This window comes from Osmia lignaria, chromosome 5 (genome assembly GCF_051020975.1).
Source record: "Osmia lignaria lignaria isolate PbOS001 chromosome 5, iyOsmLign1, whole genome shotgun sequence".
In the NCBI taxonomy this organism is placed as follows: domain Eukaryota; kingdom Metazoa; phylum Arthropoda; class Insecta; order Hymenoptera; family Megachilidae; genus Osmia; species Osmia lignaria.
In genome coordinates, this window is record NC_135036.1 from 9,758,360 (window position 1) to 9,780,235 (window position 21,876).

Genomic DNA, 21,876 nt, shown 5'->3' on the forward strand with positions numbered 1-21,876 from the left:
AGATCTGCTCGAATCGATCATATTTTTTTTCTTTTCTTTTTTTTTTAATTGATATGTCAGTGAGTTCTTATCCTCTTAACAGCGTAGTTCCAACTCGTCCCAGGGAAAGCGTAGTTAAATGCGAACGCCAATCGTCCCCGTCGTTCGCCACGGGGTTATTTCCAGCTATTAGCTGTAACAATCAATTAGAAAATCGTCACAGTTTTGGAAAGATATTCTTTCGCTATTTCGGAAATGGGTTAAGTCCACGTTCGATACGTTGAAATTTTTCGGAAATTATTGGGAGTTCCTAAAGTAATAATTCCGCCAAATTACGACAGTCTACCATTGTAGTTGCGACTACAACCGTAGAGGTATAAAATTAGTCTTTGTATATCATCAAAGCACTGTACCCAATGGACTTTCCCGTTTCCCTTAGAAAGCAACGCGAACACCCTTTCATACCTTTGTAATATATGTCTCTATTCATCGTCGGGCAGTTCTTCGGTCCCTGAAGAGCAAGAAGTTCGACACAATTAGCACCTGATTGTACAGTTCAAAGCTCACGGTCTCTTTATCTCGTGTCGGTTCTTTTCTTTTTTTCATCTATGCGCATTTGTATATCGTACCTGAACATTAAAGTCGATGTTCGTTCGAACGGGACGATGATGAAGCGGTTGCGGAGGTCTGAAATTATTCCCAAGCGGCGCGTTCGGATGATCCTTGTCCCCTTGCATTAATTGTCGCAGAGCGAGAAGCTGAAACGATAAACAAGAGAACGAATGCGATGAATGAGTGATTTGTTTTTTCTTTATCTTTTCACGTTTTCATCGTATATTTAGATTCTTCGATTCGTCTTCGAATTAAATTACATCAATCAAATGGTGCTAAATACAGAAGGTTTGTTAGCAGTTTTTATTTTTAGTTTCAACGGAAAAGCAATCAATTTTCGTGAAACTTTCAAGCGAACCGACAAAACGAGCGCAAACAATGAATCAAAAAGTTTCACGAACGAAACTGATTTATCCCAAGCGGTATCGATTACTTTTTGATCGATGATTTCGTCGAGTTTCTGGCGGTGAAATGCAACCATAGGGATGCATTTTTAATAAATTTAGCCAGGAAAGCAACGGTGGCGTGCGAGGAATTATACTTGCTAAAGCGGAGATTCCGTGGCTAGTATTTTTCGGGACCGACTAGCCTGAACGACATCAAAGGGATGCAAAACAAGCGAGCACACAATGTGTTGTTCGTTACCTCGAGAAAAAAGAGAGAAATAAAAAATAAAAGTCCTCGAGGGAAACCACGATGCTGCGGTGCGACGCGTGTATCGAATATTTTAAAGCTTATCGCACCCTGTTTAAAGTGAAAACACATTCAGAGTGATCCATATTTATGCAAGATTTTCTTCCAACTGCAATCTCGTTGGAAAAAAAAAAAAGGAACTTATATACATTTTAACGACGAATGCAAAATTCTCTTCAACATTTTTTTTAAAATCTAATTCGTTATTTCTAGCGGAAATCAATATTTTCCATCCCTTTTTCCATTCGATAAAATAACATTAAATATCATCAGATATTCGGCCGATAAAACACGTCCGGTCTCTGTTCGATTCGAGTAATATTAAAATAGGAAGGCAGAATCGTAAATAAGCGACGACGTGGTACGACAGGGTTTTTTGATTTTCGAGAACGCGAGCGGAAATCGGACGCATGTAAACGATCCATTTGGCTGATTGATCCGCTGCCAGATATCCATTATGCCGCGAATGAAAATGCCATCCGTCCACCGGCTGAAACGTTTTGAAAAATCATGCTCGAGATGCAATTGAGATTGCAGCCGCGTCATTTCCGCGAACGATGGATCGCAGAGACCGGCAAACGACAGCCGGCGCATCGTTCAAAAAATCGTTTACACCGCCAGTAAATTATTTTTCCATTTCGGTGTTTACGGTATTTCTCTCTGTCAGATTGTACAAAAAAATTTTCAATTACCGCGTTGAATATCCCAGAAACACGATCAATTATTTCGCATAGCAACAGCAGGAAAGTTGTTTGAAAACAAAATTGCTATCGATTCGATTAATTTACTGAACTCGATCGTTGTTTCATCGACTGTAATTCGGGGAAATGGTGAAAATGAACGAGGAATGGAGAGAGAGAGAGAGAAAAAAAAAAAAACGCATTAAGACATCAAGAGCACGTGATCCCGTGACGATAAAGAACCCACGTAAACCAATTTCCTCGGGGCCGTGCGTGCTAGCGAGATTCTAACTTGCCCCTGGCCACGCGAAATCGTTAAAAGAACATCAGAAAGTACTTTCGTGCGTGAGCAACCGCGATTCTTCGCGTCCTCCTGGCCAGATACGATCCTCGTTAGTAACGTTTCAACGGAAACGAAATAAAACTTCTAGCCTGAAGGACCAACATCGTATCGCATTCACCTGACAGATGCACCTATTCTCCAAATGGAACTTGCATTCTTTCTTTCCATGCATCAACTTGTATCTTAATAGCGATACGATTTCACGGTGCGAATTAGGGGGAGTTATGATTGACCTATTCTACTTAAAAAAATGAGAATTTCATTTCTACGCGTTTCGATTGGCAAGGCGAGAACTAAACTTACAGTGAACTCGATACGGTAGAAATCGTGGCGTGGATTAATGAAATAGGCGTGATTGATTCCTCACCTGCTGCTTGGTGATGTATATCGGCTTGTTCAGGATGATCCACGTGGTGGTCTCGTGGCAGGCCGGCATAGTTGTGGAGCCGTCGTACGTCATGTAATATTTCGTGTCCGGCAAGAGTTCCCGCACCACGAAACGCTTAATCTCCATCGCCTGGCCTGCGTGCAAATCAGTTCGATCGATAACGTTTTAGATCCGACACGAGCACCGTGACGCGCATACCTATCCAATTAACATGGACGTTCCTATGCACATGCTTAATATCTACACTCGCATGCAACGATGCTTTTTTGTGTTTAAAAGAAAATCCGAAAGAATAGAAGAACTTTCTATTGTTCTCTTACCAGGAAAATACATCATTGCATCGCGGTGCTATTATTTTTATTATTTAAATTGGTATTAAGAATTTTAATTTGCTTGAATCACGTTCCGTTATCAGATTTTTAATTAACCGACGTAATTAATAGAACTTTTCAGGGACTAAAAAATGACACGATTTTCATTTCTTCATCTCTGTCGTTATTTTCATCGAAGCCCTTTCGCTCAGCAATTGAAACCAATTACTCGCAATTAATTATATTTCGTAGAGGAAGACGGTCGTGCAAACGATTTCACTTGAAATTTAACCCCCGAGTAGAATTTAATATCTGGAATCCTTTAACTTATTAACGTTCAATTTTCTTCTTAAATGCTTCCCTTTTTTGAGGCAAATTGAAAGCTTGAAATTTGGAATTTGGCATAGCCTCACCTCCATATCTGATTTTATCCAGCTGTTCAGTGAATATTCGTAGCTCAGGGTTCGAGAGATCTCCAACCTGAAAGGCAACCAGTAGATATCGCTTTCGATCTTTTTTCTCTCGTGAAAACTGACGTGAAAGATTAGTCGTGTACCTGAAGGAGAAGGGACACCGCCACGATGCCCTGCGCCCTGTGCAACGCATCCGAGAAATTGTTATACAGCTGCGAGTTGAATCCGAATATTTGTAGCTGTTAAAAGAAATCATTATAAATCATTTTTTTTTTTTGTATATCCCATATAAAATTAGTACGGATATCCTGTATAAAGATAGGCACGTCGAGGGAAATGTTAGTGCGGTGGGTTACGAAGGTGTGGCCGTGTCTATAAATCGTCTTAGGGGATGAAATAGGGTATGTGAAGGGTGGTGGATACTAAGGGTGTAAAACATATTGCGTGATTTGAAACACCCTATCATTGGCCCCTTGAAATTTTAATAAAATTTTGTTGGCTTGTACAAGGGTTGATGTAAGGGTTGAACGATCAGATCTTTCGTGAAAATTATAACTTGATGTATTTTAAATTTAATAATTGCATGTGATGGTTTTCAAAATATCTAATCTTAGTTTATCGCGAATGAAAAATTCATCTTTAAGATAATTTCACCGCGTCTGCGATGCTTTTGTTTCATTTCTTTGTTCTTTCTGACAGCTTCGTGATATGATTAATTTTGCAGAATTATCAAGCATACATATCCACGCGTGAACTTTACATGTGTGTTGGTGTGTGTCCCACTTTACCCTAAAGCGTTCAAACTTTCGGCTATTAATAAATTTCTAACAGGCAAATATCGCAAAATGAGGCTGATGGAAGATTGGAAATTTCACGTTGAAAATATCTTCAAATAGGGTCGATCGAATACGAAAAGTGAATTAGTGACAAAATGATGATAAATCGATCAATTTCACTTTCGGTTACGAACACGTTCAAATTATTTCAGACGATTAACAAACATCAAAATTATTCCCTTGAAACGAATTTAAAACGAGAAAGTTGTTTATCGATTATCAGAAGAAACTTTTCATATTGGCAAAGTTTCATGTATATGTAATTTTTCTTTTTTCAAGGCAACTTTTTCTTCCCCTTGGTTGCACTCAACACACAGTATCAGCTCAGAAAAACTATTAAAGGCTATACGTTTCACGCCACATATATCTCAAATTCTATACTAGTAACCTAGTTCGCTAGTCTGACCTAGTTAAGAGATTAATACCTGAAACTGGTGGAAAAATAGAAACGGCACGGCTTTCACGTTAATCAGCTACGCTTACGTGATCGAGTAAATAAAAATCGTTCGTTCTTTTAATGAAACCGGCACAGGAATCCGGATAGATTTCCTATCTGGGAGTATTTGGATGGATATAGTCGAAAGGATCAATAATCGGACTTCTATCAGGGTTGCTTTTAGATAGAAGGGTGATTATCTTGAGTAGCTGATTTAAAGATTACCTGAAATTACAACCCTCGAAGATCTTCTTTGTACAATGTGCTAATTTTACCTTTATCAGACACCTATCAAATTCTTCGTCTATTATGAATTTCTCTTCTTAAAATGAGAATGTTTTTAAAAGATAAAGCGATTCTCAGAATAGAAATTTTGTTAGAATAAATCAATTTTCCAAGATGAAGAAGACGAAGTTAAATAATTCAAAGTTCTGTAAAGATAGGAATTCTTGTTAGATGGATCATCTGCAATACCATCTTTCTCGCAAGTTTTCGTATAACTTATTCGTCTAAATGTATATGTACACTTTCTCATCTCAATCACGATAAAATTATTCGACAACCATGCTCGCGTTCGATACGAGAATAAATATAACATACCTCCGCCGGAAAGGCATGCCCATCGACGGTATGCTCGCTACCGGTCCGATCGTCCAGTCCAAAGTGCAGATGGATCTCGTGGAACTGATAACGATAACTGAGAGGTCCCCCAGATATGTTAACCGGATGTCGCGTGTCGTTGTCCACCGCGAACACCACACTGTGACCTGTGTTGGCGAGCACACCACCGACCCTGTGCTTGTCCAAATGAAGGAGTTGTAGATTCGGGTCGAAGAGTAGCCTGGATGGTTCCAGGTTCACCGGTGATTGTCGTCTGCCCTTGTGACACAGCCACCATTCCGGATTGATGAGACCCCAGAAGCCAGGACCTTTCGAACCGAGCCGATTAAACAGTCGAACGCGGCTTTCGAGCATCGATTAACGCGCCCACCCTTGAGACTGCTAACAAGTTCGAAACGAAGTTTCCAGCAGACTAAACCCCGGGATTAGCAGGCAAAGGAGACGACCCGGTGGGTGGCATGAAATTATTCAAGAAGGGAAGTAAGTTCGAGATGCAAGTTTACGATTCAACGAAACGGGACACGATTAGGAAACGGGCTGGGTTGAAACGTATTTTGCTGGATGCTTCAATTTGAAACACACTGGTTGATGATCTCTTAACTTTGATGTTATCTGCTTAGGCTACTTGATAATGAAATAAATAAAAGAAGCTGGGATGGCCAGAGTTATAATATGCGAATTTATCACACCTCTGCTCGGTGGTGTGATATAAACCATCCCATAATAATTAATATGTAATCTGTACATCGATACATAATTAAGGGGAGAGAGAAAGTATGGGATTCCTTACCGGAAATACCGTCATAGGTCCACCATTCTTCCCAGCTGACGGGCCTAGATTCTGCAAATAGTTCATTATCAAGAATCCGCGCAACATCATTTAGGCGACAGCAGTCCTTAACCCAGAACTAGTTGCCGCAAGTTAAGTGGCAAGGATATTCGGGCACACTTCACCGAATAACGAGCTACTCGTCTCAATTATACACTTTCTTACAACAGTCCGCTCGAAAGCAATTGGCCCACTCAAGGTCATCTTCCCATTCTACCCTTAGAGACAATATCACGCGAATGAATCCTCCCTTAATCATCTTCCTCAGCGCGATCAAATTAAGAGTTATTTTAAAAAATGATGATGCATTTCGTCCCGAATCCCCTGAAAGGACTCTTTAAACCATTTGTGCCAAGTTTATGCCTTGGTAACGGAGAGAGTAGTCAGTTAACTTCAAGCAGACTGTACCTATTTATGATGGGAATTTTTCAAAACCTGGCGTATAAAAGCAAAAAAGGTTAAGGACCACTGGTACAAAGTACGAAAGGTAACGTTGAAAGTACCTTGTATCAAAACGATCACAAACACTCCCCAGACGCCCAGGAAGACGGAACTGAATGGGGCCATTCCTTGCGCTGCGCGATCTTCGTCAATTGCACATTATTCGGCTCAATTCTACAAAGCAAAGAAACGAAAAACACGATTCTAGTCGATCCTCGAAGACACGTGTTCGCGAATCAACCACGTGACCGTACAACCCTGTTCCGAAGTTGGTCTTTGTAGCGTAAGATCGATCAGCCGCGGAGACAACAGTGGGGATCAACGTGATCCGAACTCCGCGAGAACTTTTCCACCCAGCAAAGACAAAGAAAGAAAGTTTCGTAGAAACGAAACGACAACGGAGTAAGGACGATCGATCGACGAGCACGCAGGAATGCCAGGACGAGTAGACTTTTAATTATCAACGGTCACGCGAACCTGTTCGATCCGAGGATCGCAACATTAGGAACGATAGGCTACTGAACCTAGGCCAACCGTACTACTCGAGTCGGACATGTGTAGCAGCCGATAAGGGTGACTTTTCTAGAAGAAAGAAAAGACAAATCTGCAGTCATCTTTGTCGTGGAGGACGCTCGAAAGGGGGCGGGGTTGCTCCTCGACTACCCCCTCTGCTCTGGCCCATTCTGTGTGAAGTCCACTCCACCCCATTGCACGCCGCGGCTGTATTCTTAGGTCAGGAAAACTCGAGTAGACACCCTTGGAAAGTCGATCGATCGATACGATACGATACGATCCGATCTTTGTGGATATCGTAGCCACCGGATCGGCAGAACGTGGCGAGTGTCTCTAACCTACACTGGCGTACAAGATAAGAGGCACTCCGAGTGCGATGACTCGGCTCTCCAACATCTGCTCCCTCGTTTTTCTTTCGCTAGAACACCATTCCGTCACGTTTCTTCCTCGAATTCGACCGTCTAGTTAAGTTTCACCGCGTGCAAATTGCTTCTTTCCTTTACACGGATCTCTACTTTGAACGCGCTTTGACGAATCTCGCGTGAAGAAGTGCGGTAACGCCGGCGAACCGTCTCTCCCCTCGCGTCTAGTCGCTTCGGTTTTTAATTAGACTCGATTCGGACCCATCGATCGATCTCATCGGATTTATTACCAACTTTCGCGTCCCCGTCTCGTCGACGGTGTCTAATCGAGCGAGAAGGCATCAACGAGCCTTCCTCTCTCTCTTCGATCGTTTCACTCGAAAGCAATTATAGAACCGGCAGGATTTTCGATTTCGATGGAGGTTCAATCGTGCTCGAAATAGCATCGTTTGATTCCCGATTACTTTCGGACCTGAGGGTTAACACTACTTTAGATTCTTTTTTTTTTTCATCGTTCGTCGAGATGAATTTAACCGTGCGATCGAAAGAACGAAAGAGAATAATTATTCCATCTTACCACTAGCAGAGTGCAACGACTCGACTCACGGTTCCCGCTCCTGCGTCGACTCGTCCCATGGACACCGTCTAGATGCTTCAGTTCGATCCTTAATCCTTCTACCTATCCTAATCCTTGACCAACCCGTAGAATTATCACCGAATCGAAGGTACACATTAGCCCCGTACACACACTCCCGCATATACACAAGTTTCGAAGGGTGACAGTGTCCTGTCAGAGCGGAGATGAGCCGAGTCGGTGGACGTTCGAGCGTGACGATACCCTACAAGGGGGATAAACGTTGCTGGTACTAGGAACCGAGTTGACCCCGATCGAATAGTTGCTGTCCTATGCCCTGGCTTGACCAGGAATCGCGCGAACGTAACGGAAGCGGAAAAAGCGCGAACGAGCCGCCAGGAGGAGAGACAGAGGCGAGCCGCGTAGGGTCGGTCGGCCGCGAGTGACTGGTGGGAGAGGACGAGCGTGCGAATCGATCGGCAAAACGCGCGATGCGATGGTGCGGCCAAAATTTCGCGTGACAAGTAAACGGGTATGGCTCCTGCGCGAAATCAATAAACGACGATCGACGAAGGATCTGAAGCAACTGGACAGAAATCCTGGCACAACGGGATGCCGAGTAGCCTTTGGCGTGCAACCCCTAGGCAACCGGAAGCGTTTCTTTCGGCCGATACTGACCGTGGACGACGAAAAGGACCACGTCGCCTTCCTTCTTCTTCTTCTTCTTATTCTTCTTCTTCTTCTTCTTCTTCAACCGCCTCCTCCTCTCGCTTCTTCGCCGGCAGCACACCACTTAGCCACCACTTGTACGTTACGCCAGCAGACACCACCGAATCCCGGAACGAACGGACCACGCGAGTCAGTCAATGCGCCTCCACCAACAGCAGCAGCCTGATGACAGGCGAAACGCGAGCCAAGCAGCCTATTTTTTTTTTTCCTCTCCCTCACGGGGTATACAGAATAATTTTGTTAAAAAGCGGTCTGCGCCTTGCGAAGGAACGACGAAGGAGGAACGACTGCCCTATGAGACCAGTGTATACGTTCCTCCTTCTCCCTCTCTTCTCCTCCCTCCGTCTGTCCTTCTCTGTCCCTCCCGTCACAAGCCGATCCGTACTCCATCTAGATCTCTGTCAGCCGTGTTCCGGAGGCTGATGGAACGCATGCGCGACCGCGTATCCTTTTCTCTCGCTCTTCCACCCTTCGTGAACGGGCTAGTTCGAGCTCGTTCTCTCCTCCGGCCTCCGGCCCTCCTCGACGTTCACCAAGAGCCCACATCGATGCTTCCGGACACGGGCAACCAGCGTTTCGCGCCTCCACGCGCGCTTCCTCCGACTCCGACCATCCTCGTCCACCGGCAGGACGTCTGCGCACTTCTCGGCCCAGGACGAAGCGAAGCAAGGATGGTTCCTCGCCTCCTTCGGGACGAGGTACACCTGTGCCTCGCTAACTACTAGCGACCTACTCCAGACATTCTTCCGACCTAACGTTTCGCTTTCCAACCGTACGATTTTATTTATTTATATACCATTGTTACGTAGTTATTTCAGAGAAGATAAAAAGAATAGAAATTTAACAAAAGCGTCAATGGATGTTATAGTAATTGGATGATTAGAGTTGTTTGTTTCGAATCAACTGACCTAGTATATTTCCTAACCACTCTGCGATAATCAGAGATTCTCTTTGAGGGAAATTAAATTGCTTACGAAACATTTTTCAACCCTCCTTTTACTTCGAGGGAAATGCTTCAAGTAGTTTATCCCGGAATTTGGTCAGACGTACCGTTTCACTCTTGTTTGGAATAATTAGCAATTTGATCGTTTAATTTAACTTCCGCGGGACGTTACTACTTGAAGTAATTAACAACGTTATCGATCAAATCAATCGGGGGAACTGTTTTTTTATTTTACTCGACCGATTGAAACAACGAAGTTAGGATGGTCGGAAACACGGAGTTGGAGGGAGTTACAGCTCGGAACAATTAACAACCTTGCTGTTAAATTTAGCCAGCTATTTTCTATTCCGCCTCTCATGTCCGCACAAAGGATTTTGAATAATTAACCAGGCTGATCGAACGTAGCCGGTTGAATTTCATTCGGAAACCCGAAGATCCAGGGTGATCAGTATAACAGTTACCGATCTCTTCGTTCCAGAGGCTATTCTAAGTTTCCTAGCTTCCACTTATTGTGTCACGGCTGTTACTGTTCATCGACGTTCGAACAGTCGGGCTGATTAATTCGATCAATCGTCTCGCGTCATCCGATAGATGCAATTACTTGCAGCCTCTTTAATCGCACGTTTTAATCTCAACAGCTCGGAATATAATTAAATGAAAACTTTCACTACTCGAAGCCGTAAGTCTAAAGTCGTAAGTCGTAGATAAAAGGTAAAAGAAGAAAATGGTAATACGAGCCCCCTAAAATATTATTTTACAAAATTGAACGAATCAAGCGACCATAAGGAGGAGATAAATTGATGAAAGGAATTTAAGTAAAAGTTAGTCCTGGCTTAGATCAATGATGTCCCTGATCTTTCGGAAAGGTCTATCGACGAGCGTGTCACGATATTAGGGTGTAATTTTAAGCTGATGCTTGGTGTTTCGCCAACGTAAGCAGCGCCACGTGACCAGGCAGGATCTCCAGCACGGATACACCGAAAAGCTCCTGACTGGTCGACTACGCGGAGCCGCTTATCGATTTTCAAAGCGGCATTGCCCGAAACGCCGCTTTCCAGGCCTCGTCGTTCCTCCGGTTCACCGTGCACCGACGTGAAATAGAAGAATCCTAACTCGATCATGCCCTTGGAATACCATGCTACACCAACGTCCTTGAAGAGACGTCGAAATTGGTTAAAAAATGATATACCCTGAGGAACGATGAATTTTTGATACTCGAAGCTGATTTGATTAAGAAATTGATCAATTGATTATTCAGAATGATGATAGTCAACGAAGAATTCATTTTACTCTTTTCTTCTTTTTTTTAATTTTGTGAGATGCATTTGCATGGAATGCAGGATGAATGTAAATGTGAAAAGCTGGTCGACAAAAATCGATCGAACATAAGCCCTGCGAGAAAATCGTTGCGCCCCCTTAATCAGGAGCTCGTAGCCCCAATTACAAATGTCAGCACGTGACAGAGAAGGTGGCGACTAAAAGACTTCGCCCGTGTTTTTTCAGTTTCATTAGAGATCGACATTTGCTCTGCCACAGGTTCAGACTTGTCTCAATGACAGCAAAAAAGAATCTAGATTTTTCGTGATAATTGGAAATAACATATCCTCGATGTTAGTATCCAGAAAGGGTACGGTATTGTACTCGATAAAATGAAATAATTTTTGCAAGTTTTTCATTTTTATCAAAGTTTCTATCATTAAATCAGGGCCAGGATTTTTTAATCCCCGATGAATCGGGAATAAGTTGGTGAAATGTAAAGAAATTGGTGGGCAGAAAAACGTTGGCATTTTCCAGAAGGAAAATCCTCGTTCCGACGTGAAACTTCGTCAATTTTAGCGAATCCCCAGGCATCGAGTTGAAGCAAGCAGTCGGTCGCGATAGCCATGCATCCGAATGTCTATGCACGCGGCTGCAACTGATTGCTACCCCCCTACTCTCACCCTCCCCATCACTCCAGCACGAAGCTTGCTTGCTTGCTTGCTTGCTGGCCGACTAGATATTGAATTCACTGCGAAAACTTATGTTTGTTTTATTCATGCCGATGCGACGGGACAGCAATGATTATGGGTTATCGATGCTATTCGACGTGACGGTCGCTTATGGCTATGCAAAAACCTTTTGGTGTTTGGCCAGCTATGGCGTTTTCCTGTCACGCCTTCGACATTCTGGCAATCGTAGGGGTGATGCAAACATTTCCATCCCGTATGAATAGTGTTACGAGGTATCTTGAAATACACGGTGAAATATGTATCTTCTCATAGCGAAGGGGCATTCTACTTTTGTGTCGAGATTCTTCAACGAGGAAATATTTAAACTGGGATGGGAAAGGCACGAGATTCGAGGGGGTGGTATTGGATGTATTTGGAAAATTGATTGATCGGTACAGGGGTGTTTGGCAGGCTTTCAATACCGATAGTCGGAGAAAGGAAATGCCTTTTTTTAACTTTACAAGGTTGGTTTAACAATGTTCTTGTTGGTCGTGTAAAATCAACGTTAAATTTCTCCACTATTTTAGTTGATATTATTATTTTCTAAACACGGAACGTACGTTGTTATGGCCCTCTTGAACATTTTACAAATACCTGAACGAAACTGTTATAAACCGTACCGCTCTTCAAATTCCAGTAAATTTACAATAAAATTCTACCTCGATACGATCCAACCGTCCTTTCTAGAATTTCCACGAACCAACAATTCATTGTTTTCGTATAAAAATCGAAGGAAGAGCGGCTGAAATCCGACGATAAAGTAAAAAAGAGGAAACTGAAAAGCAACGAGTTTCAGCTGAGACGGCAAAGGAAATTCCTCTTTGTTGAGAAGCTAAAAATAAAAATATCATCGTGTCCGATGGGAAAAACGAAGACGAGGTTCAATGTAAAGGCTTTCGGCGACAATAATGCGCCCTGTAACGAAGTAATGACAACGGATTATTGGCCGCGAAGGCAATATCCTGTCATCTGTTTCTGTTTCTCGCCACGAAATGGACGTACATTTTCCCCGGGCGTATCTTACAGGCAATATATCACGAGATATCGACAACGCAGGCCCCGTGTAATTAAAGGGACGTCACTGCTTTTGGAAACACGCCCCAACTTTCCGCCCAAGGCATTTCCTCTTTTCTTTCTTTCCTTTTTTTCAACTACGGTTCCGAGGAAATGTTTGTAAGTTTCGTTTTAACTCTTTACCACTATTGGTTTTTCTTATTCTGTCATTGAAATATAATAATTTTAAATTGATGGCAAAATTGATAACAGAATCATTAGAAAAATTCCATGCTTTTATAAAGAGTCCAAGAAGAGTAAGAAACTTTTGACGAATTCTCTATCGCAAACCACGCTTTAGGCTGTTTTAATCTGATTCTCGGTTTCCCATCTCCCTTTTTTCTCGTTGCTGTACCACTAAGAACGGTCTGAAAAGAAAGTGAAAAAAAAGAAACGAGGAAAATTTTGTTTTGACGAAGGAGATGCATTAGTGATGCAAATGTAGTTACGTCCGGAATTTTGACGTGACTTTCCAACAGAGAAAATTTTGGCTCGCTTTCAAATTGATCTATCTTTCATAACGCATTGCAATAGCTAAAAAAGAAGAATTACAGAATTTCGTCGAAGTGAATTTGATTTCCATCCAAATCACCATTTTGTGATTCGTTAAACGTCACATGACAAAAGTTACATTCTTTTTTTTTTTTTTTTTGTTTTTCAAATCGACGTTCGAATTCGACGAACGTTTCCGCCGGAACTCGACCGGAACCATATATTTTTCCAACGAATTTCACCGGATCGACTTGACAGACTCTTGAATAAGGGACGGCGATCGTTAATTAGCGTTTCTATGGGTTGGCAGAAGTTGCCACTGAATAGATTTTAAGGTGCGGTTAATTTACCATGAATCTAATTTCGAGTTCTAATCCGATTTGAATTTAATTCACTCTTAATTTATATCTAATCCCCAGCTGTTCTAATTTCAATTTAATCCATAGACGCCGTGCTTATCGTCAACTCTAACTCCATATTAGTTTTCAGAGACACCGTAAGTCAAGCTTTACTTAAGTCAAGTCTTCTCTTTAAACTTGCTATCAAGACCAAGGGGTTGTCTATGGAAGGTTGCAGCCGTAGATCCCACTTTCCAGAGTTCTCCCTTCTAAGACTTCCATTTACCATGTGAAAAAATATTACATGAAATTCTTTTATCGTGACTCTTTTTCTTTACGATTGTGATTAACGTTTTTGATAGAGCTAAGTCACCGTTGACCATACGTCGTCGAACAATTAAATGAAACCCAACGATCGTTACCAATGAACGAAACTCACCCTCTGATTTCTTTCACGAGGTACCATCTCTCCGTGTATTATGCAAAAGTTTTCAATGGTATACGACGTACATGGCCGCGTACAATCGTTAGTAGGGAAACTCAATACCAGCCGGTTCGTATTATCAACTCTATCCTCCGCGTATGTACGTACGTGTGTGTATGTACACGTGTAACTTGACAAAGAATGCAACCACGAAAGCGAAATGCACAGGGCGCATAGAACGGCGGGCCGCAGACAAATGTCGATGGCGAGCAACAAGTGTCGAGGGGTCTTTACTTCTGACAATGAGCAGAAAATCTGGCCGACTGGAATATACGAGGCGACCGACACGAGAAGTAACGAGAATTCGTCGTTAAATCTTACCACGTCCAGAATGAACCCAATTGTTCTCAAAGCACGAGAATATATTATTCTTCGCAAGACAGTAATGTCGTAAATGGCAAATTATCCTTGGGTCAATGAATTACAATGGACTCTCGTTATATTGCCACCAACGAGAGTGTAAAAGTGAAAAATTCTACCGTAAGGAGTCGTTCTTTTTCTCTCTCTCTCTCTTCTCGTTTTCATTTGAAAAAGTAGAACACAGTAATATCACGCGAGAGTATCATGAATCAACATACCGGTATCGTAATTGATAATTTGATAAGTGTCGCGCTTTCCGGCGAACCGTTTTGTCGTTTTTCCGCTCGGTTACGCCGCGAATTTCGACCCCGTTTCTTATTACGTGCCTCCGTCACGTTTCCTAAGGAACCTCGATTGCTATCGCGATCAGATATCACGCTCCTCCAGCTGGCCGACATGAAACCATGGAACGTTGAGTTTCTTTGCTGGACGATGAAGATTAGGAGGGATATCAATGAGGTAATTGAGGCGTAGGGGGTCACCGATCACCAGAATCACGAATTTAATCTAATTGAGTGATTTAAACGGCAAAGAAGCTGCTTTTTCTTCTTTTTTTTAAAGAACCCTTGATTAGCGTTTAATACAATACAAAAATTTGTAAAATTTCATTAGTTTTTGAATCACGTCGCGTTCAATTATTCAGGGAAAGACCGTTCAAAACGCATCGTAATCAATAAAATGAAAGATCCGACGACTTTAACGAAACTTGAAGAGTCTGGTAGGAAATAAAACCAGAAGGGAAGAATTATTGAATGGATGTCCCGACGGAAGTAACTTTACGAGAGCCGATGAATCTTGTGTCAAATGAAATGTGAAAAACTTGTCGAATAAAGGTCTCGCGTAATTTTACGAGAGCCAACGAGTTCTCCATCAAATGAAATGTGAAATAATCTCTGAATGAAACTGTTCTGCTCGAACGAGGCTTGATTTACGTGCAATACTGAAAGCACCCAGTTCTGGATAACCCAAGATGAGTAAAATATGAAAGAGAAAGCAGGTACATTTTTACAGAGTCGTTTTGGAGTACACGAAACCCATCAAATATCAGCACAAGAATATTAGGATCCATACTGATAATTTTACACCTTCTGTAACACTTGTATTATAAATAGGAAGCAGTCAACGAAGTTTTCTACGACATCTTCCTCTCGCGAAGTCATGATTAGGAGGACACCTGATGGGTGCCACGATGATCTGCCTCTCTTCCCCGATACCAGCTTCAACATCGGTATCCATATCAAGTTCCTCGGTGGTCGTGGTACTCATGGTGGTCGTTTGCATCCACGGTGGCTCGAGGATAGAGTTCAGTTTCTCCCTGACCGTGTCACCGATTTTTTCTCCCATGTCCTTCAACCTCTCCTCGAACGTCCTCAAGAGCAAAGGCTTCTCCGGTAGGAAGAATCCTTCGGACAGGGGCATCGACGCGACCAGCAGAAGGCAGGCTAGATAAAAGCAGTGAACTTGAAGTCCCATTATCGTCGTCTCCCCACGGACCTTGAAACAGGAAGAAATTATTGTCAAAGACGCACAGTCGATGAGAAAGAGGAGGGAACAAACGATATTTCACGACCATGCTCAACGACCGACCGAGATATCCCGTATGGTATAGCTTGTATCAGGAGTTAGTAGCTGTATTCGAGGCAAGTGTGAGAGATAAAGTTCTTCCACGGTGCCCTTTCGTTGACGAACGACGCCAGGAAACTTTCCGGGAGACAAAAAAAAAACTTTTGCCGGGATAGAAGACTCTAATGGGCTCTGAGAAAGTTACGACTCTGGTATATTTCTACCTTTAGCGCTAATATTTTTACCTATTATAGTCAGTGACTTCAAGAACTACGTTTTAATGAAACATTATGAGAAGAGCCTACCTTTTCACTGAAATTTCGAAACGAAGATCCCTCCTGCGAACAAACCTCTTCTATGTTTCGTTAAATCAATATCACAACCTGAAGAAAGAAGTCAGAGAAACACAATTGACAAATCCGCTGGTGGAACAAAGCGTACGGAGGTTGTTGAACAATTATTCAACGATTTATTAGCCGTGGTCGGATGCTTTTTCTCGTTGCCAGGTCGACGACACCAGCGTATCTCCCGCGAACCCCCGGAAGACTATAAGACCCCGTACCCCATAACTTTTCACCACCGTACAATGAAATAAAGCCGTGGAACAGGGTGCAGTCCAGCGTTCACGGCTCGAGTAACTCGTACAAACAGCACGATCGTTCTGAAAGCAACGACAATGACAGTGTAGAGAGAGAAGAAGATGCTAGGCCAGCAATTTCTATCGTCACGGCGTATCATTTCTTTTTTTATCGGGGTCAAGAGTGCACTCCGTTATCTGTGCCGGGAATTTGTATCGGGATAAATTGTTTTTACCAGATATATCTGCCGGCCCCGTTTCTAGATCGTTGTTATCTATCGTGGCCTAGATCGTTCTCCGCTTCTTCCTCGACGCGTTAATCCTTTTGTTCCAGCTACCTGTTCGTTTTTACCTCTTTAGAGCTAATCTTTCCTCGCTACCATCTTCCTCCAGTTTCTCGTTGAATATTCTAATACTTGAGAATTCAGAAACTTCTACAGGAAGCGTCTTTTCAGATTCGCCATCGCACAATTTAATCCAAATTATCGCGTTTAATTGGACTCGAGGTGAAATAAGAGCTGCGAGTTTTGTCGCTGAGGAATTCAAAGGCTCGCCTTTCCTAAAGTTTACCACGTTCTTTAAATACACGAAGGTGGTCCGCTTCAAGAGGTTCACTGAAGTACTGGGCTTTTCTGCGGTCGTTAAGACCTCCCCCTCGCGTGCTAGGATCGACGCCGATGTCGATCCTGGGCCGTTTACGACCTCGACAAGTGTAGACTCCCGAGTGTATGAAGATCAGAGCGTGAATTCCAAAGACGATGTTTATTTTGGACGCTAAGCTACCGACGAAACCGGAAGACTCGGCATCGCGCTCGAGAGAGAGATAATCCCTTTGCATCAACACTTGAATCATCGGCCAGCAGCGACGTTAATAAGCCGTGACAAGCGATTCATGCGTTGCAACTTACGACTAATTTCTAGAATTTTAATAATTATCATTGATCATGCATCAGGCGATCCCGTGTTTTTTTCTATCTCCTCGCGATGCAAGCAGTCCTTATCAATTATGACGTTCGCGATGCATAAACACTCTTCACAATTGGCTAAAATTTCTGAAAAAGAAAAAAATTAAAAAATGTTGATAAAGAGTTTAGATGATGGTTGAAAATCTCCGGTTGGTTGGGTGAAAGTGTAAAGACACGTTTCACAAGCGAGATAGAGGATGGGAGAAAAATTGACCAGGGGAATTTGTAGTTGGAAGAATACAAGAGATATCTTCGGTATAGATCTGGCCGCGGGTGACAATGGCGGCCACAGCTATTGGCCCGTTTCACAAGCACGGCCCATATCAATACCCCTTTGTTGCACATGACTGAGTCCGGGATAAAATCCCTCTTGCCCGTTTTCTCTGGTCATGCCGGCAGAAAGCCGAGAAATAATGCGCAAACTTCTACTCAGACGAAATCCTTTGGAAAAATATTTCTTACGCTTCTATGGAACACCTCGAGCGTGGTCGAAACGCTTTTTGTCTGAGAAACGTTATATATATATATATTGTTTCAGCCAACCAAGAGTATTCAACAACCCTTTCAACCAACCATTTAAATATCTGTTTAAACGAACGAACAATTAAAAATGTAATTCTAAAAAAAGAATTAACTTCGTTTTACAATTTCTTTATATTTTCACTTGATAATCAAGCGCATACAGATGTTCATTGATCTGTTGAATCAATATGGTATCAGAGTAATTCGTAGTGCAATGAATCTAATAATCGGGATGAATGGTCAATCTGTTAAATCTGTTATCAGTATCAACGATCTGAATTATCATAACGAAATCCGTGCAAAAGTGGATGTTGTTACGTCCGTGACACGGTATTCAAATGATGAACAGATTGTAGGTCAGCGTTGAATATTGTATGAGTTGTTTGGATGGTAAAGTTGAATTTATTACGTAAACTTCACACACCACGGGCCTACGACACGATGCTTGAACCGTGGGGTGATAATACGGTTCGTTATATCTTGAAAAATTTATAACCATCTTGATTGCAAAAATATTCCACCAGAATAATGATTAAACAACGCGGCTACTTTATTAGAGCAACACTTTTGTTCGTCGTTGTTCCTTTACCCATTACTTTTCATCGAACTTTCCTCTTTTTATTTTCCGACTCTTCAAGTTCTTTCAACTTTTTCATCTTTCGAAACTTTTCCCTGTTTGACAAACATTCATCAATTGATGAACATCAATTAATCGTCAGTGATAGGCAATTAAAACATCAAATTTTCTTTATCGAGAAACGATCCTCCGGTGCGATTTGAAGTTCGATCAAAATTCCTGATACGAATTTTGTACACGTACGAGAGTGATGGATTTTCGTGTCAGCGTTTTCAAACTTTACATTGCAAAAATATTGTTGAATTTTGCATGATCGACTATCGGCGAGTTATTACAACAACGTTTGTATCGAATATTCTCTATAACGCAAAGTACACATGGTTGTATGCAATCTTCCATGCATACCCGTCCCTCCTCTTCCCTCCACCTTTCAGTAACTTCAAAGTTGTAGGAGTTTGTAAGGTAGCAAACAACGGTGAATCAATGATTAAACACCGTTTATTACCAGAGCACACTGTCGTGTTGCTTTGAAATATTTATGGAACTCAGGAGATTGGATGCAAAACCATTGACTCGTACTACTTTACTACAACTTCAAAGGTGCAGTACTTAGTGAAACAACAAACGACAGTGGGTTAATGACTGTAATGTTTAGTTTCAAAGCATTTCGTTAGATAGTATCAAAATATTTGGAGAGAAGAAGAAGGTGGCTGCATAACCGTTGACTTGTACTACTTGCATAGCACTTCAAAGCTGTCGGAGCTTGTGAAACAATAAACAACGATGAACTTATAATTATAATATATGTTCTCAAAGCGTACTATCATGTAATATTGTGATATTTAAAAAAAATTGAAATTGGATGCGAAAGCATTGACCTATACTACTTGCAGTATCACTGCTGAGCTTCATTTTCAATTTTATCATGAAATTATGGAAAATTCTGTTGAATATAGAAAAAAATCTTGATGAAATATCGGTTTATAATCCAACTGTAAATTCTGAAGACGTTTCTCGACAGATTTATTGCTCCACCTTCGATGTCTCCATAATCTTCATACTTGTCTCAACGTCCCCTTCTTTCTTCCTCTCTCTCCTCATGGAATTGCTTTCGCATCCGGGTTTCATTTTCTATTCCCTTATATTTCCGTAGCTTGAAGACTTTTTATTTCCCCTTGTACACGACAAATCTTTCCTCTTTCCTTCTATATTTCCGTTTTTCGTGTATCTTCCCACACCTGAGCCTCGGGCATTAACGCTTCACCTCTCTGTTTTCGGTAATTTTTCAATTCCATTCTGGGTGAACTTACGTTCCCTATAATTTTACTAATTTTCACCGAGTACAAGTTTCGTTCGATGGACGATAGGGGGGCATAAAATGGCACGGATCAAAAGGAAAGGTTAGACGAAATCTATTTACGAGAAAATGGATTCGTTTATTACCAGAGATTACGTAAACCCTATTACGAGGAAGATCGAGAAAAGAGGTTATCCGGTGACTATAGATCTCTGCTCCTCGGACTGTAAATAACTTGATTGCGAATGCCAGCGTACGACAAAAGATACGTTCAAGTGATATTCGATTTAACCCTACGGAGGGTGGTACACTTCCCTCTTTGTACGAACGCTTTTCGATGCATTTTCGATGAAACACTGGCTGACTCAAATTAATTTCCTCCGAGTTATTGTTTCGGCTCCCGTGTTCCAGTTGGAGACTCGAAAACTTTCCACGCTCTGAAATGTGTCTGTGTACCGTAATAATATTAACTTTTGAACGATTGAACGGAAAAGAGGAAGTAATAATAATTTCAGCAGAATTAAGATGGAAAATTTCGACAATGATATATCGTCGCCATCGAAATGTGAATGGCACTCGACAGAAAAGAATCCCTTCCGGGGAAAAAAAAAAACATTCTACGTTGGAACTTTGTTGAGGCACAGTAATTTTACCCCCGTTTTAATGATCCTGCCGCGATGTTACTACAGCCTCCAAGTAGTTTCCGATGCGAAGTCGTGGCCCTAATAAACGCCATTCAAAAGTCCCGCGATGAGAGAGAATAAAAAAAAAAAGAAGAAAACGCGAGGGGAAAAAAGTGGAGGAGAAGCAGCGCCTCTTCAACTTGCTCGAATAAGAAGATTTAATGAGCTTATTATACGCGAATTAATGTACACTAATAACACGTTCCTCGAGCCACTCGACACGATGAACACTCGGTAACGATTCCTCGAGCAACGACGCTGTTTTATTTGCACATCGACCTGTCAACTATCTCAAGTGAGGAGGAGGACGTGCTATCACCTTTGAAGTTTCCATCACCGTCTTAAACTAGATTATTCGGCTAACATCAACAGCATTTACTAGAACTAACTTTCAACCGGATACGTGGATATTTTCTTTACGAAATGGATATCATTCCGTGATTCGAATAAAATTTTGTGAATTCTTGACATTGTGGGCTATGATCCACTATCGCGAAATTAAAATCATCAAAGAAGACTGATTCGATTGGGTAACCCCGCTGTGTTCCACAAGTTTTATCCACCTTTTTCCACGAATATCAACGTCTTGTCGATCACGAGGCAAACTCGTCGAACCAGCTGTAAGCATCGTTTGAGATGCAAAACAACGTTTGACATTAACGAGCGTGTGTACACGTGTACCCGGCACCTGTACAAAACGAATGAAAATGTCCCGTGGATGAAGAGGTCTCAAGCTAGCGCACAATAGAGGGCTGGATATTGAAAATTTATCGGTGGCAGAATGAGTGGATGAACCTTAGCCAGGGCTATTTGTCGGAAATTGAAATATCGAATTTTAGCTGGTACAAAGACGAGCTGAAACGAAATACGTTGGAGCTGCCGCTTTAATACTCGATCACACACGAAACATTGAAAGATTTCTTCTTTTTTTTAATTCATTTTAAATTTCGAAGCTTACTGATTTTTCGAGGATGCTCGAATTCTTGAGAATCACTTCGAAATCCGATAAAGCCGGCTTTCGATGAGATACAAGTATAATTAATTTCAATTGTCATTGTCTGAATGTTCAGGAGAATAGAAATTCGAGGTAGCAATATGGGAATGCAAAGGATACGATAGTTTCTTCGCGAAACTTTCGACATTTCTAGTCGATTGATCAAATTCCAAGGTGAAAAGTTCAGTTTGGCCAGCGTTGACCTAGAATATCTGACGGAAGAAACGGTACGAAAGCGAACAGGTACCCGCAGAGAAGGCGAGGCGATAACAAAGCTCTC

At 42.0% G+C, this 21,876-nt stretch overlaps 2 protein-coding genes across 4 annotated transcripts; both read right to left on the reverse strand.

Annotated features, from left to right (window-relative positions):
• Positions 1–22: 22 nt before the first annotated feature.
• Positions 23–10,082, reverse strand: CARPB (Carbonic anhydrase-related protein B). 3 transcript variants are annotated; one of them, XM_034325881.2, is made up of 10 exons: positions 8,710–10,082; positions 6,645–6,756; positions 6,103–6,153; positions 5,292–5,620; positions 3,563–3,658; positions 3,420–3,486; positions 2,675–2,829; positions 609–737; positions 445–490; positions 23–172 (listed from the first exon to the last, which is right to left on the reverse strand). In XM_034325881.2, exons 2-10 carry the CDS (start codon positions 6,706–6,708, stop codon positions 156–158), a joined length of 954 nt encoding a protein of 317 aa, XP_034181772.1. In that variant the 5' UTR covers positions 6,709–6,756; positions 8,710–10,082; the 3' UTR covers positions 23–155. The 3 variants fall into 3 exon arrangements, with proteins under 3 accessions (XP_034181772.1, XP_034181773.1, XP_034181774.1); XM_034325882.2 differs by lacking the exon at positions 8,710–10,082 and adding an exon at positions 8,035–8,693; XM_034325883.2 differs by lacking the exon at positions 8,710–10,082 and having other exon boundaries at positions 6,645–8,016.
• A 1,547-nt stretch (positions 10,083–11,629) lies between these two features.
• LOC117604815 (secapin-like) lies at positions 11,630–16,936 on the reverse strand. Its single transcript, XM_034325299.2, has 2 exons — positions 16,287–16,936; positions 11,630–15,912 (listed from the first exon to the last, which is right to left on the reverse strand). Exon 2 carries the CDS (start codon positions 15,889–15,891, stop codon positions 15,538–15,540), a length of 354 nt encoding a protein of 117 aa, XP_034181190.1. The 5' UTR covers positions 15,892–15,912; positions 16,287–16,936; the 3' UTR covers positions 11,630–15,537.
• Positions 16,937–21,876: the final 4,940 nt, after the last annotated feature.

Coding starts and splice junctions, on each gene's coding strand:
- CARPB (XM_034325881.2), bottom strand. CDS start 6,708: ATGGCCCCATTCAGTTCCGTCTTCCTGGGCGTCTGGGGAGTGTTTGTG. Junction 5,621..6,102: donor GACCTATGACGGTATTTCCG/GTAAGGAATCCC, acceptor TCGGTTCGAAAG/GTCCTGGCTTCTGGGGTCTC. Junction 2,830..3,419: donor GGATAAAATCAGATATGGAG/GTGAGGCTATGC, acceptor ATTTGCACGCAG/GCCAGGCGATGGAGATTAAG.
- LOC117604815 (XM_034325299.2), bottom strand. CDS start 15,891: ATGGGACTTCAAGTTCACTGCTTTTATCTAGCCTGCCTTCTGCTGGTC.